The following is a 14,471-nucleotide window of genomic DNA, read 5'->3' as shown; positions in this document are numbered from 1 at the left end:
TTAAATACGATTACGTATGTGATCGCACAGTGGAAATTACTCTTCATGCGCGCATAGAGTGCGCAATCCAAGTCTCTGTGAAGGTTGCATCACTACATGTGAAGTTGGGGTACCCACGTCTCTTCGCTGATTTTTGTTAATTTAGACGATATAACACAAAAAAATCAAAATGTTAACTGCAGCAAAGTTGTTAACTCGAAGTTGCAGTGGTGTCACCTGCGATATTGCTAGAAAACAACAGTTCAGCACGATTATTAAAAATGTAAGTATCGATAGCGCTTTGCATGCACCGTCCGCAACTTACGCCGTATATTCGGCACGTTTATTATAATGTTGCAATCAATTTTGTTATTCTGTATAATATACTATTGATTTCATGAATACGTGTCACGTATTTTTTTCTTTTCGTAGATATTAAATATATCTTGTATAATTCCAAAAAGCAATATAAGCCTTATAGCCGGCACGTGATCCACATGATTTATTCTTCACGCTCGAATCTAAATTTCATATAAGATATAGAGATATACGGTCTTTTTTACATATCTATTTGTCGTGCATTGAATTTATTATTAAACACGTATTTTATGTATTATTATATTTGTTTTTTTTCAAAGAATAATTGATGATTCAATTGAGACAACAAATTTCAACACTCTATATTAATGTGTATCAGTACTTAAACATGTTTATACATCAATATTTAAACATGTTTTAGGTAGCATCTTCTACCTACATTGTTCCTCAACAAGCTTATAATATACAACAATATCGATACAAGTAAGTAATATTTGATTCTTAAATTTGCCACATTTTCTATTAAAATCTAATTTTTTAATATGTGTAATTTTATTGACATATTCATATTATTATATTTTATTTTAACAAAAAATAAACATTTCTAATACAATATAATACTCCAAAGTAATTTTTAATATTCTGTTTATCTGACCATTATTTTATAAGATTTACCAACTAGGAAAGCATTGTAATTTATTAGTTTAAAAGACATATTATTTTTATAGATCTGAAGAAGTAAAAGGTGCAGTTATTGGTATCGATCTAGGAACAACATTCTCGTGTGTAGCTGTAATGGAAGGGAAACAAGCTAAGGTTATTGAAAATGCTGAGGGATCAAGGACAACTCCATCTTATGTTGCATTTAGTAAAGGTTAGAAATTATTCATTTGTTATTATAAGCTATGATTGTCATCATGAATGCCTACTTCATAAAATATAAGTAAAAATTAAGATACAGTGGGAAAAATATATTTTTTTTGTAAAAAAATTTTTGTTGCATTAATTAAGGCATTGATTGTTTTTGTCGGCTATTTCGTAGCTAGATAAATCCATATTTTTTATAATGTGGCTACATATCAAGGGTAACAAAATTGAATTCTGCACGAAGTATAAGTTCTTTATGACTTATGCATACTGTGCAATAGATTCTGATACTCATCCCTCGACTGTGGATTTTTATACATTTTAGACAAAAAATGTATATATCAAATGTAAAGCGGTGAAAACATTTAAAGAATTTTAAAGTAGTGTTGTATTATTCTAAACTCATTAAAATGATCAGGAACAAAAATCCTCAATTTTCTCATCACATAAATGCTTGAATCACCATTGCATTTGTTTAAAGATGCTTGGATTCTCATATATAACTTTGAATTATGCACTATTAAGTTAAACGAGCAGTGCAAAACATTTTCAACTTTTCCTTTAATTACACTTTTAATATGGAAAGAAATGAATTAATGTTAGAATATACTTTATAGGGTATTGTTGTTGAGTTATTTCATGTAATACATGTTTTAAGACACAAACAATAAAGATTTTAAAAACTTTTAGATGGTGAACGTTTAGTTGGTATGCCAGCTAAACGTCAAGCAGTTACAAATTCAGCAAATACATTTTATGCTACGAAACGATTAATTGGACGAAAATTTGAAGATCCAGAAGTGAAAAAAGATATGTATGTGTTATTGTTTCTATATATCATTGTTACTATTTTACCATTGTACAATGATAAATATCTGTAATTTTAGGAAAACGGTGACTTATAAGATTGTTCGAGCTTCCAATGGGGATGCATGGGTACAAGGAGGGGACAGTAAAATGTACTCTCCTAGTCAAATTGGGGCATTCGTACTTATGAAAATGAAAGAGACAGCAGAAGCATATTTAAGTACTGCAGTGAAAAATGCTGTAATTACTGTTCCTGCATATTTTAACGATTCGCAAAGGCAAGCAACGAAAGATGCTGGTCAGATTGCTGGTCTCAATGTGCTTAGAGTAATCAATGAACCAACAGCAGCTGCTCTTGCATATGGCATGGATAAAACGGAAGATAAAATGTAAAGATTGTTACTTTCATAATTACATTACAAATTTAATTATATCTTCTATTAATAAAAATACATACAATATGTATTATTTAGAATGATGCTACTATTTTTCGTCTCTTAGAATTGTTTTTAAACATGCTGAAAATATTTACTGACTAATTCGGTTCTTTTGACCTATTTTAACATATAAAAAAGAAAATACTAAAAATAATATGCTCTTTTTCAGCATCGCAGTATATGATTTAGGAGGTGGTACATTTGATATCTCAATCTTAGAAATTCAAAAAGGAGTCTTTGAAGTAAAATCCACGAATGGTGATACTTTCTTGGGAGGAGAGGACTTTGATAATACTTTAGTAAATTATTTAGTCACAGAATTCAAGAAAGATGTACGTATATTTCACTAAAACAATTTTTAATATTAATAGTATAATAATAAAATTTTGTTATTTTTATAGCAAGGTATAGATATAGCCAAAGATGCTATGGCCATGCAACGATTAAAAGAAGCAGCAGAAAAGGCGAAAATTGAATTGTCTAGTTCTCTTCAAACAGATATAAATTTACCTTATTTGACTATGGATGCTAGTGGACCAAAGCACTTGAACCTTAAACTTTCCAGAAGTAAATTTGAGAGTCTTGTCAGTGATTTAATTAAACGTACTATTCAACCATGTCAGAAAGCACTTTCTGATGCTGAAGTATCGAAATCTGATATTGGGGAAGTATTGTTGGTTGGCGGTATGACAAGAGTACCTAAAGTTCAACAAACAGTGCAGGAAATTTTTGGTAGACAACCATCAAAAGCTGTTAATCCTGATGAAGCTGTAGCTGTCGGTGCCGCAGTTCAAGGAGGTGTACTTGCTGGAGATGTAACCGACGTTCTTCTTCTGGATGTTACTCCACTTTCGCTTGGTAATTATATGTTTACATATTGATAATAATTCAATAAAATTACCGGTTCTACTGTGATGCTTATGTAACTAATCTTCTCTCTGATGATAATAATGAAGAAAACAGTATACTGAGTTATACTTATCATTAGAAATTTTTACGTAAGAAAGCGTCATTATGGTATTGTTGTACATTCATATTTTTTTCCAGGTATTGAAACGTTGGGCGGTGTATTCACAAGATTAATTACACGAAATACGACTATTCCTACGAAAAAAAGTCAAGTATTTTCCACAGCAGCTGATGGTCAAACTCAAGTAGAAATCAAAGTTCATCAGGGTGAACGAGAAATGGCTCATGATAATAAACTTTTGGGACAATTTACTCTTGTTGGCATTCCACCTGCACCAAGAGGAGTGCCGCAAATAGAAGTTACATTTGATATTGATGCCAATGGTATTGTTCATGTATCCGCTAGAGATAAAGGCACTGGAAAAGAACAACAAAGTATGTAACATTCTATAATATATATATATCATAATATAAAAGAATCATGGTTAAACTATCTGTTTTTTACATTTATAGTTGTTATTCAATCAAGTGGTGGTCTTAGTAAAGATGAAATTGAAAACATGGTTAAGAATGCTGAACAGTATGCCAAACAAGATAAGATGAAGAAGGAAAGAGTTGAGGCTGTAAACCAAGCTGAAGGAATTATTCATGACACGGAAAGTAAATTAGAAGAATTCAAAGCACAATTACCACAAGAAGGAGTAAGTATTTAGACACGTATATTATATATATTATTTATAATTAATATATTATGATATATTTACAATGTTAATTTTTGTAAATAGTGTGACCAATTAAGAGAACTGCTGGCTAAAATGCGGGAAACATTAGCTAAAAAAGATGATCTAGAACCGGAAGAAATTAAAAAGCAGTCAAATGAATTACAACAAGCAAGTCTTAAACTGTTTGAAATGGCGTACAAAAAGGTATATTATTTAATTTTTCAATTGCTAAATGTTTTGAAACTTCATTGAATACATTGAATTTATTTAATTATAGATGGCTGCAGAACGAGACAGTCAAAGTCAACAAGAACAACCTGGAGCTGAAAAGAAGGAAGAGAAGAATTAATAACATTTAAAACAACATATTCAGGCGAAGCAAATTTATTGCACAGATATAGGAGCACCGATAATATTTTACATGTTCAAAAAAAACTTATCGTTATGTAACAGGTAACAAAATTTAAGCAAATTATATACGATGTGTTAGTATTTTTATTTTTTGAACATGTGTGAGCGAGAGTAGGAAATATTAATTTGAAATTAAAAGGTTCAGTATAAATAAGATTTGTTCAATCAAATATAATATATATTACGTCATAATTTCATAAACATTTTTCAAAAATGATATTAAGCAAGTAACTTTTAAATCATTCTGATTTGGTTCGTCTTGTTGAATTATTTGAAAATAATAAATATGAAAAGATAAATTTTGATCAAATATTTTGGAAAGTATATATTTATTATGCAATCAATTATGATGTTCTGTGAGGAGGTAAAATTGTATACTCTGTATATAACTATTTACTTTGTGACATTTGCTGTTAGCAGTTTATTATTGTATGTAGGGAAGTGTTAAGAACGTGTACTTCCTTGTCAGTTTAACTTGGCTTCAATTAGAACTGTGAAAATTAGTAGTTAAACAGTTCACAATAACAAAAACTTGTAACTTAGAATCTTGTGGTGATTCATCCAGTATGTATGAGTGAATAAAAGTACGAGAGAATGTGATGTATGTTCGATGCAAAGCAAATTATTCTATAGGATATGCGCGATATGTAGACTATGTTAAGAAATATTGTACTATCATGTAGCCATGTTATTAAAATTTTTTATTTGAAATACCGAGCGGTAGAGTGTAATAATTATTTTTATCGATACAAACCTATAAAGTAGTTTTCGAAAAATAATAAAAGCGTGTCCCCATATTACTCAATTATGTTGTAAAATTGTGGTCTTTGAAGATTGTTCAAAATCATTCATTCACAAACTTTACCGACTTTTACATATACCGAGACGCGGCTGAAAAGCTTCATCTTGGACTTTCTGGATGAGTAAAAAAAAAAACAGCTTCCAGCCATTCAGCATATAACCTTAATCTGAACCGATTACAATGTAAAACTCGAATTTAGAGTAACCCGATATGATAGTTTATCCATAATCAGACCTAGTCTTCAAGAATTATTACTTTCTATAGCATAATATACATGAAAATTGTTTTAACGCTCTTATCGAACAAGTTGAATGTTCCAACACTATTTTGAAGAATATTCTATAGGTTAATTTATAACAAAAATCAAGGATGACAATTTTACTGATTTTATTTCCAAGTTATTAACAATACAAAATTGTTGTCTTAATATCATACTTAATTATCTTAAAGTTATTTTTAATTTGAGGATGAAAAACATAATTTATAACAATTTGAAAGTGACATCATCATTTTTATTATTTTGTTTTTATGCTTTAAAGTTTTTCATTCAAAATATTATTTGCTTTGTATTGATTTTTTGGTAGTATATTTAACATATAAAAAAACAATACAAAGATATTTCAAGTATATTTTTATACCAATTTTCCCTTCTAATATAAAGAAAGGTTGTTTAATTTTGTGAGAAATTGCTCGTCTAATTGACGAAACTCGAAAGCACACTGATTTCGTTCAGTCTTTAAATCTATTTCGTGATATAATAATGATTCTAGACACAACACAGTTCGAAGTCTTCCATAAGCTTCAACTTTTGCAAAGCAGTCTTTTGCTTTGGAGAGTGCTTTAATGGCCCTTAAAATAATTTCCTTCCTTGCATTACCAGATACTGGCGCTGTAGCAACTAAGCATTTTGAGTATAAAACGAATGCTCTGCCTTGATCATAATATCCAGCATGTGCTAAAATTTGAGTAATAACTTCTTCCACCAAGTTTAAAGCTAACGTTGGCATGCCCATTATCAACTATTAAGAAATACGATATTAGAAAAATATTAGAATAATATAATACACTCAATAAATTAATTAAAAGTACACATTAATGGAATTACCTGAGTGTTTGAAAGATGCATCTTAACAAACGCTTCGTAGTAAGATAAATGATTTTGTACTGCTAACTCCAATGCAGTGTTAAGAAGTACTATAGAGTTGACACTAGCCATTCCATTTTCCGATGAACCCGATGCATACATTATTTGACTCAATAGAAGCATAGATTTTATTTTATATTGCGGCGTTAATTGTTCGCATTCTTCGATACTGTTGATATATTCTACGCCTTTAGGGTAATCCCCTTTCCCTAAGCAAACTTCTGCTAACCTTAAATATAAATGTTTTAATTGAAAACAATATTTAACAAAGTTTTACCTTTTTGTTATACCTGAATTTACTTTCCAAAGAATCTAAACTTGAAATATTCATTGCTACTGCTGCAGCTTCGCTCCATTTTTCGTGTCTTATTAATTGAGTAAATATATAGAGTTGCTCGCTTAGCATCCATATCTGTAAATGTAAGATTATATTATATTAAATAAACATTGAAATACGATAGTAATTTATAAATAATACCTTATTGCAGGGTTCATTAGGAAATCTTTCCTTTGCATGGGCAAACACAATGTCAGCCAAAGAATATTCACCAAACTCAACTAAAATATTTGCAACGTTAACAACAGCTTGGCAAGTAGATGGTCCATTGAACATATGCTGTTTTTTATCTCCTGTATTGTGTAAAAGAAGTAATTGCGCGGAAATGGATGACATTTCAGTTTTACCATAGTATGCCCATAATGCAGATTTTTCGGCATAAGTCATTGACATTAAATCGATCATGGAATGTTGACAATTTAAAACATCGGATTTCATGAGAGTCTAGAATCAAATAAAAAGCTATATTGTTATCTGTGTCAAATATCTATAGAAGTTTTAAAATCATATTAAATGTATAGGAACATATACCTCAAACACTTGTGGTGGACCTTTAGCTTTCAAAGCAGAATTATGAGCGTATGCAATGAGACCTAAACCAGTGGTATGATTAATTCCCAACATACTCGCTTTGCCAACCGATCTTTCTATAAGCAATCCCCTATATAACACAGATAATTGTATAATGACTATATTAATGCTGCAATAACTAATATAGATACAATTACATTAAAATGATTGGAGCAACGATTCAATATAAAATTTTTTTTGTAAATTAAGAAATGTATAAATAGATTTATACAAAACAATTGTTTTATATACAGCATTCTTTAGTTGTGTCAATAATAATAGTTATATTAAAACATACTTCTGTTCAGTAGTTAGATGATACATCCAAGCATGTGCTAACTGCAAACATACATTGTCTCCTGCTTCTTGAGCTACCATGATAGCTTCCTTTAAAGCAGCTTGAGCTACTTCCCTATAGAAAAGACTTCTGAGGTTATATTCTTCAGTATCAACAACCAACAATTGAAACATAATTTTGCATTTTCATACTTATGATTAAATTGAGCATGTAGAACTGCTAAATTTAAAGCAGCATATCTGAAAATACGAGATCTATCTTCAGGTGCAGAACGATTCTCCAGAGGTGCCAATCTATCAAAACAATGATAAAGGCTATCGATGGCTCCACAGTATTCATTTACTCTCAAGCAGTTTAGATAACTTAAGTAATACTGAAATACGTTAACAAAACATACAGAAACTATTAATAGAATAAATCTTCTAGTTATCCTCTTACATTGAATACAAAAACTATTTTCTTACCAAACAGTACTCACAGCTTCAGCATAGTAAGGGCTAGAATTTAATAGTTCTCGTACGAGAACTTGTAATTCTGCAGGAGACATCGCTTTGTGTTCATCTGTTTGTAATGCATGTGCTTGTTGTGCTACCAGTAATTCAGCTTGCCTTCCACCCCAAGTTGTCTTCGTTCTTTTAACAATATAAAATAATATAATATACACATAATAATAGGAAATTAACACATGCAAGAAAATATAATCAGAAATTCTTACTCATTTGTATACAAGTCATCTACTTTAGAACCTGTAGAAATGTCTGAAATGTCTGAGGTATTTGCCTTTTTATCTAAATATTTTTTCAAAGCTTCATAAAGCGATACAACTTGATTAAAAGGTAACTTCTCAAAAAATATAATAACTCTTCTTATGTATAATCCAAGAACAGAATGTTTATTTAAGGCAGGCAGAGAAAGTGAATGGTCCAGAGATGGCTTCATAAGGCGACCGACACTGTCAAATAAATCTAATAAGCCTTCAACTCCTTCTCCTTTTAAAACATTCAACTGCACTTCTAATTGATGGGCAAATCGATGGAGGACATATTCAGGAGAATATAACACATTTAAAAGTGAATTAAGGTCCATGTCTGGAGACTAAAAAAGAATGATCAATAATAATTTTCTATAACTAATACAGTAAAACATAATTAGTTTATTAATTTTTTCAATAAATTTAAGTAATGTGACGTATAAAAGAAAAAAAAGAGTAGTAAGTGATTCTATAACATATCAATGGATGAGAGAACTTACTTGAATCAATTTTAATGCTGCCAAGCAAAAGTCACGTCTTTCAACAATTGCTACAAAAGAATAACATTATTACGAAGATAATATGTGCATTAGTAAAAAATTCTTAAATCAAAAAAGAATATGTTTTTATTACCTTTGGTGGTTTCATTGCAATATTCCTTAAATAAAATGACAGTTGCTATTTTATATGGGGTTAGGGTTTCTTTCTGTACCCTTTTAATATTACCATCAATATTTAAAAAATCTGTCGACATAATGAACATAATATCATTAACATTTATGTAGAATGATTAAAACCATATACTGCTCATTCTAAATAAAATATCTTCTTCTACTGCGACTGTGATTAAATAAAGATTCGGCAGTTTATTTTAAAGTGTCTGTCTCTATAATACATATCTCGCTCTCTTTCTACATACAGTAATGTGTCGCCTTATTGCACCATGCTAGTGAGCAAAAACACACAACATCAACTCAACCACAAGCAAAAACACAGCCGACCAATGCAGCTTGTTTCATTCATTTCGCGCATCCTGTGGGGACTTGCCCCTACCGGTATTCAGTGCGCAGACTCAGAAGGTTGTGTTCGTTGTCGAGGGTCACTAATTGTGGCGCGTTTCTAAGAGGTCTAGTGAATTTGATGGCAGCGAGGATTGAGGAAAAGAAAGGGAGAGCTGTTTTGTCCCAGGCCCGCTAGTGGACTCGTCAGTAAGGATTCCACCCCGTAGGATTCTCAACCACACAATCCAGCGTATTTACGAACGCATTGAAACGACGATCATTCCTAGCTAAATAAAAAAAGGCTCAACGAAGAATTTCGTGGGAACTCTCTCATCATCACCTTACATATTCTCAATTATTCCTCCTAAATATACGATCTAAATTTGTATTTATATTCGAATTTCGCTCCTGTCGCCATTAATTGAAAGCGTATAATTTAGTAGCGCGATCGTAATATAAACTAGTGGCTATGTTCGCGTCGCTCATGAAACGTGATAACGTAACAATGTACAACTTGTTTACAAGTTACTAGTCTTTTTGAGACTAGGTGTCTCAAAAAGTGTTTTTGATATTTCTCAAAAAAGATAAATGAGCCATTAAAATTAATTGGTAAACAATTTTAGGCAAATATAGCAACTTCTTTAGCAATGTTTCTTTAATATTGGTTAATATGTTGAGTTAGCTTCACGCGGATTGGATGGTGTCATATACCATTTGAGGGAGTACACGGCAACATTTTCAAAGTAAAACTGTATATTAACTATTCTGTGACTTTAATTTCAAATATTCTTAAGTTGTCAAATTAGTACATAATTACTATTATACATATGTATGATTTTCAAGAACAGTTTTATGATAGAATGGAAAATATTCAACGAAATATACTACCAAGCACTAGTCGAAGTATTAAGTCAACTTGGATACTAGGAACACAAGAACAACGTTTTTGTTTAGGTAGCAATTCTTCACCAGTGGAACAACTTACTGAAAACTTATATGGTACTTTCCTTATATTATTATAATGCATATTTGAGTCTGTATTTTAAATTAATTATAGAATATAATACAGTATCTGAGTATAATAATATTTCATGTTTTACAGAATTATTACATAAAACATGGACCGTATATGGTGTATCTACATTATTTAATTTCCATAAAGATGAAGTCCACTTAAAACAATATTCTAAACGACTAAGAGAGAAAGTTGCAACAACTTTGACACAAGAGAATGTTGCTTATACAGTCAAAATGTTTGTTATGGACAATGTAGAAACTAGACCTTCTCCAATGGATCCATTACCAATTAAGGTATTTATATTTTGTTAGGTATATATTTTTTAAGTATATTAAATATTTCCTTTCTTTTTAACAATATAAAAAGATGTTAGAAGGAACCATGACATTGTGTAACCAAATATTTAGAGTGTAACAAATTGGTTTCAATCATGATAACTTTGAATGTACAAAAGTTTAAGAAAGGTATAAAATCTGAATTTCAGTACAGTGAATAATAAATCAAATTTATTGTAAAAATATTCCGACTTAAGCTCATGCATATCAAAACATTTTTTACAGATTATAATTATACAAATAGTTAGATTCAAAAACTTTGTTACTTTAAATTAATACACTAATAACTTTTTACTAATGTGTTTTTAATATACAGATTGAAGTATATGGAAAAAATTTGGAACATGAAGATAGTACAGAAAAATGTATTTATACAGGGATATTATTATCTTGGAATACTACTACGAGTGAATTAACTATTCCTAATTCTATAAGATTACCACTTTTGCTGTGTCGAGGTACACGAAGCAGTATGGTTGTTATACATGCTTTATTAAGTCAAATGTTTGATTGTATGATTATTGAGCTTTCTGCTCAGGAAGACGATTTAATGTGGCTAATTCCAATTATAATTATTCCAACTAATAAAGAGCATTCAGAACATAAAGGTGAAATTCGTATGGAGTACAGACTTCCAGGATTGCCTGATAAAAATAATGTAACAGTAAAGATTAACGTTTCAGCTTTAGTCAAAATATTAAAAGTGTAAGTATATAAATTCAAAGTAATTCTTATCACAATTACAGTGTTAAATATATACTACAAATGCATATATGGAAATTTAAAGATATATTATCTTGAATATCTTATTATTTTCAGAGTTATGAAAGATCAAATTGATACGTCAAACACTGAAATTTCTTTTAATGTGGAACACATTGAAAGATTTCGTACTCTTTTATATAAACAAGTGTTACGAATTGCTTCCTTACAATTAGGATTATCTATTTTATGTAAAATTAGTTTACCGTCGTTTTCGATTAGAGGAAATAAAGTAAATAAATATATTCTTGAATGTCAATATATATACCAATAATAATTTTTCTTGATTCTAAAATAATTTTTTATTTATTTTCAGATAAAATTAGTAAAGGAAGAAACTATGAATCGTGTTTTATTATATTTAAATCAAAAAGCCGTTAATATCCTTCATACATTATCTTCCGAGATTTAAATTCTGTAACATATCTTTTAATATTGTATTTTATATTATGTATTTATATGTTAATATAATGTTATTCCACTATCACATATTTCATAAATATTTTTGTAGTTAAAAAATATTATAATGGGTCAATTTGTACATTTAGTACCTCATGTCTACAAAAATAAACTACTATTACGTTTTTTAATACATTCCACTTCAGAAAGAAGTTCGTTCATCCGAATAAAAAAAAACTTTCTAAGAATTTTCATCTGCAATATCCATCTGTATCTAAAAAGTAAAATGGAACTTATTTATTTAATAATTAATTTATATCAATAGAAGACAAACATACCTGTGTTTCCAATTCCTCCTTTCTCTTTTTAGCTTTGCTATTAAGAATGTAATATTTGAAATCTATGTATCCGTCAGGTTTTTCATCAAACGGTGCTGGCATAAAGATACCAAGTACTTCAGTCAACATAAAAGGTTTCAACCATGTCACAAGTGGAGTACGGCCTTTAGTATATTGTCCATCACGATGATAAAATAGTAAACCATCCAAAGGACATAAGTTTGAAAGGTTTGCTAATTCTGAACTTACATCTAAGTTACAACTAATATTTGGTAGAGATAATATTGGAAATGTATTTAAGGGCATATTTCTTTCCTGTAGTTCTTTTATTTCTTGTAATTGCGATTTTAACCAAAAAAATCTGAATTCAGTCTGAAATTAAAAATTTTTTATACTATGACTGGTAGAACACAATTAATTTTAAAATATAATTAACTACAAATAATTAAAAATCTTACATCACAGTTTATAAGTGATTGATTACACCATGCAAGCACATCAAGGACATAATACATCTTTTGTTGTTTTATCCATATGCAATCAATGATGGTGCAGTTACCTCTATGACCTGAAGGATTACCACCTGGAAGTGCTGAATAAAATTTTCCAAGTCGATTACCTCTTTTATTATATGCTTTAGTTACACCCTACAAATAATAAATAAGTATAGCACAAAACAGAAAAAATAATTTTTTAGTTTTAACCATTGCAAGACTGATATTTCTCATAATTTCATAACAGCCATGACTAGATGCGTTAAAATTATTTTTACATACTTTCAAATCTACTTACTTAAAGATAAGTTTGATCTTTTTATTAAATCTAGTATTAAATAGTTAATAAATTAAATTAACGATTAGAACTTAGATGGAAGATTTGTAACTCTGAATTTAAATGAAAGTCGTGTCATACAAGGATTAAAATTCATTTAACATTATTTACATACTTTACATGCAACTAGTAAAGTTCTTTTGCCTTCTGGACAGGGAACTATGATCCACTTTTCCACAAAATCTTGAGGTACATCCAACATCCATTCTGACATCATTAACTGATTTGCATAACATTTATATCGTTTGAATAAGTAATTTTTCTTTTTGCTACTTTCATCAATTTCCATATCTTCGTCAAGTTCATCTTCAGAATTAAAGGCATCTTCCAATATTCCACGTCGAACATTAAATGTATTTTCCCTGCACCTAATACATAATATTATTTTATTTATGAAATGTACAGTAAATAAATATGGAAAGCGTATACATACCGTTTTTGAAATTGTAACAAACGCTGGCGTCTTAATTCTTGCGGAGTATCAATATTTTGTATGTTCAGATTGTAATTATCTCTTTTAATTGGCTTCTTATAAAATATAGCACGTGAATTACCATTTTCTTTCTCATTTAGTTTCCTTAAACTATCTTTCACTTCAGTTGCCATAATTATTTAATATTTATTATATGACACTGGCTTGTATATGAAAATAATGTATTAAAATGCTAGGAATTTGATTATTGAGAAATTTAATTTGTCTTCAAAGATTAAAAGATTTGTACGAACCTTTTTACAATATTTTCACAACAGATTTATGTAATTTATATAGGAAATAAAAATTATTCTTATACATTTTAATTGGTCAAATGACTCACATTTAATATCGTGTAAAAATGTATTCACGTACATTTATGCTGGCATTCATTACATTCATCCATAAGCTGCGACAGTGATTTTTTTATATAAACAACAAGTTGTGTTCTTGCGTGATCGCATGAACTTAGGTACGATCAGTACAATAATCACATAATTTTAGCAGTATTGCCAATAGAAAGTAAAAACGAAATTTAAGTGTTGCGTGATCACGCGAACGTAGTTATAAATAGCGCCTCTGGTTATGCAAATCATAAACTTAGTTGATGCCGACAGGAGGGAAATTCGAATATAAATACAGATTTATATCGTATATTTATATAGAGACACTGTATAACCTGAGTAGAATAACTGAGAATATGTAAGGAGATAATGAGAGAGTTCCCACGAAATTTATCGTTGAGCCTTTTCTTTATTTAGCGAGACTAATCGAGGAATATAGACAATGCCACGTCGCCTCTTGTAAGATCCTCTACAATGTTGCACGAACTAGACGAGTCACAATAACAAATCCGGATCTCTAAAGTGCAGGACGTCGTAAATCGTTAGATGGGGACTTCTTGGAACTCTCTCTGACCTCTCTCTTTCTCTCACTCTGTCCTCGAGTCGAAATCTTCGCGCG

General features: G+C 29.9%; 4 protein-coding genes across 11 annotated transcripts; 2 read left to right on the top strand and 2 right to left on the bottom strand.

Annotated features, from left to right (window-relative positions):
• Positions 1–64: 64 nt before the first annotated feature.
• Hsc70-5 (Heat shock protein 70 cognate 5) lies at positions 65–5,167 on the top strand. The gene is made up of 11 exons (XM_078185973.1): positions 65–262; positions 719–780; positions 1,026–1,171; positions 1,855–1,978; positions 2,052–2,360; positions 2,578–2,740; positions 2,810–3,266; positions 3,456–3,752; positions 3,831–4,018; positions 4,103–4,243; positions 4,317–5,167. Exons 1-11 carry the CDS (start codon positions 170–172, stop codon positions 4,386–4,388), a joined length of 2,052 nt encoding a protein of 683 aa, XP_078042099.1. The 5' UTR covers positions 65–169; the 3' UTR covers positions 4,389–5,167.
• Positions 5,168–5,640: 473 nt separating this feature from the next.
• Ida (anaphase promoting complex subunit 5 ida) lies at positions 5,641–9,373 on the bottom strand. The gene is made up of 11 exons (XM_078185165.1): positions 8,986–9,373; positions 8,853–8,902; positions 8,317–8,696; positions 8,080–8,233; positions 7,793–7,974; positions 7,602–7,715; positions 7,265–7,394; positions 6,875–7,177; positions 6,687–6,808; positions 6,358–6,625; positions 5,641–6,271 (listed from the first exon to the last, which is right to left on the bottom strand). Exons 1-11 carry the CDS (start codon positions 9,113–9,115, stop codon positions 5,903–5,905), a joined length of 2,202 nt encoding a protein of 733 aa, XP_078041291.1. The 5' UTR covers positions 9,116–9,373; the 3' UTR covers positions 5,641–5,902.
• A 477-nt stretch (positions 9,374–9,850) lies between these two features.
• On the top strand, positions 9,851–12,021 carry LOC144473024 (centromere protein L). 3 transcript variants are annotated; one of them, XM_078186553.1, is made up of 6 exons: positions 9,851–10,096; positions 10,202–10,352; positions 10,456–10,664; positions 11,023–11,411; positions 11,526–11,700; positions 11,785–12,021. In XM_078186553.1, exons 2-6 carry the CDS (start codon positions 10,214–10,216, stop codon positions 11,878–11,880), a joined length of 1,008 nt encoding a protein of 335 aa, XP_078042679.1. In that variant the 5' UTR covers positions 9,851–10,096; positions 10,202–10,213; the 3' UTR covers positions 11,881–12,021. The 3 variants fall into 3 exon arrangements, with proteins under 3 accessions (XP_078042679.1, XP_078042677.1, XP_078042676.1); XM_078186551.1 differs by having other exon boundaries at positions 10,197–10,352; XM_078186550.1 differs by having other exon boundaries at positions 9,851–10,352.
• On the bottom strand, positions 11,325–13,989 carry Snup (snurportin-1). Of its 6 annotated transcripts, none has more exons than XM_078186559.1 (6): positions 13,763–13,989; positions 13,470–13,672; positions 13,152–13,404; positions 12,664–12,852; positions 12,206–12,577; positions 11,325–12,135 (listed from the first exon to the last, which is right to left on the bottom strand). In XM_078186559.1, exons 2-6 carry the CDS (start codon positions 13,640–13,642, stop codon positions 12,109–12,111), a joined length of 1,014 nt encoding a protein of 337 aa, XP_078042685.1. In that variant the 5' UTR covers positions 13,643–13,672; positions 13,763–13,989; the 3' UTR covers positions 11,325–12,108. The 6 variants fall into 6 exon arrangements, with proteins under 6 accessions (XP_078042685.1, XP_078042681.1, XP_078042680.1 ...); XM_078186555.1 differs by having other exon boundaries at positions 11,325–12,141; positions 13,470–13,668; XM_078186554.1 differs by having other exon boundaries at positions 11,325–12,141; positions 13,763–13,988.
• Between the last annotated feature and the right edge of the window lie 482 nt (positions 13,990–14,471).

The sequence above is a fragment of the Augochlora pura genome, chromosome 7 (genome assembly GCF_028453695.1).
Source record: "Augochlora pura isolate Apur16 chromosome 7, APUR_v2.2.1, whole genome shotgun sequence".
In the NCBI taxonomy this organism is placed as follows: Eukaryota; Metazoa; Arthropoda; class Insecta; order Hymenoptera; family Halictidae; genus Augochlora; species Augochlora pura.
This window is presented reverse-complemented; position numbering and strand designations above follow the sequence as displayed.

Bases quoted from the DNA above. Each gene is read 5' to 3' on its own strand.
- LOC144473024 (XM_078186550.1), top strand. From the start codon at position 10,181: ATGTATGATTTTCAAGAACAGTTTTATGATAGAATGGAAAATATTCAA. The intron at 11,412-11,525 runs GTAAGTATATAA...TATTATTTTCAG, and splicing joins TTAGTCAAAATATTAAAAGT to AGTTATGAAAGATCAAATTG. The intron at 11,701-11,784 runs GTAAATAAATAT...ATTTATTTTCAG, and splicing joins TTTCGATTAGAGGAAATAAA to ATAAAATTAGTAAAGGAAGA.
- Snup (XM_078186555.1), bottom strand. From the start codon at position 13,642: ATGGCAACTGAAGTGAAAGATAGTTTAAGGAAACTAAATGAGAAAGAA. The intron at 13,405-13,469 runs GTATGTATACGC...ATTATGTATTAG, and splicing joins TTGTTACAATTTCAAAAACG to GTGCAGGGAAAATACATTTA. The intron at 12,578-12,663 runs GTAAGATTTTTA...TTTTAATTTCAG, and splicing joins AATCACTTATAAACTGTGAT to ACTGAATTCAGATTTTTTTG.
- Ida (XM_078185165.1), bottom strand. From the start codon at position 9,115: ATGTTCATTATGTCGACAGATTTTTTAAATATTGATGGTAATATTAAA. The intron at 7,975-8,079 runs GTGAGTACTGTT...AACGTATTTCAG, and splicing joins GCCCTTACTATGCTGAAGCT to TATTACTTAAGTTATCTAAA. The intron at 6,626-6,686 runs GTATAACAAAAA...TTTATATTTAAG, and splicing joins TCTTTGGAAAGTAAATTCAG to GTTAGCAGAAGTTTGCTTAG.
- Hsc70-5 (XM_078185973.1), top strand. From the start codon at position 170: ATGTTAACTGCAGCAAAGTTGTTAACTCGAAGTTGCAGTGGTGTCACC. The intron at 1,172-1,854 runs GTTAGAAATTAT...AAAAACTTTTAG, and splicing joins TTATGTTGCATTTAGTAAAG to ATGGTGAACGTTTAGTTGGT. The intron at 4,019-4,102 runs GTAAGTATTTAG...TTTTGTAAATAG, and splicing joins CACAATTACCACAAGAAGGA to TGTGACCAATTAAGAGAACT.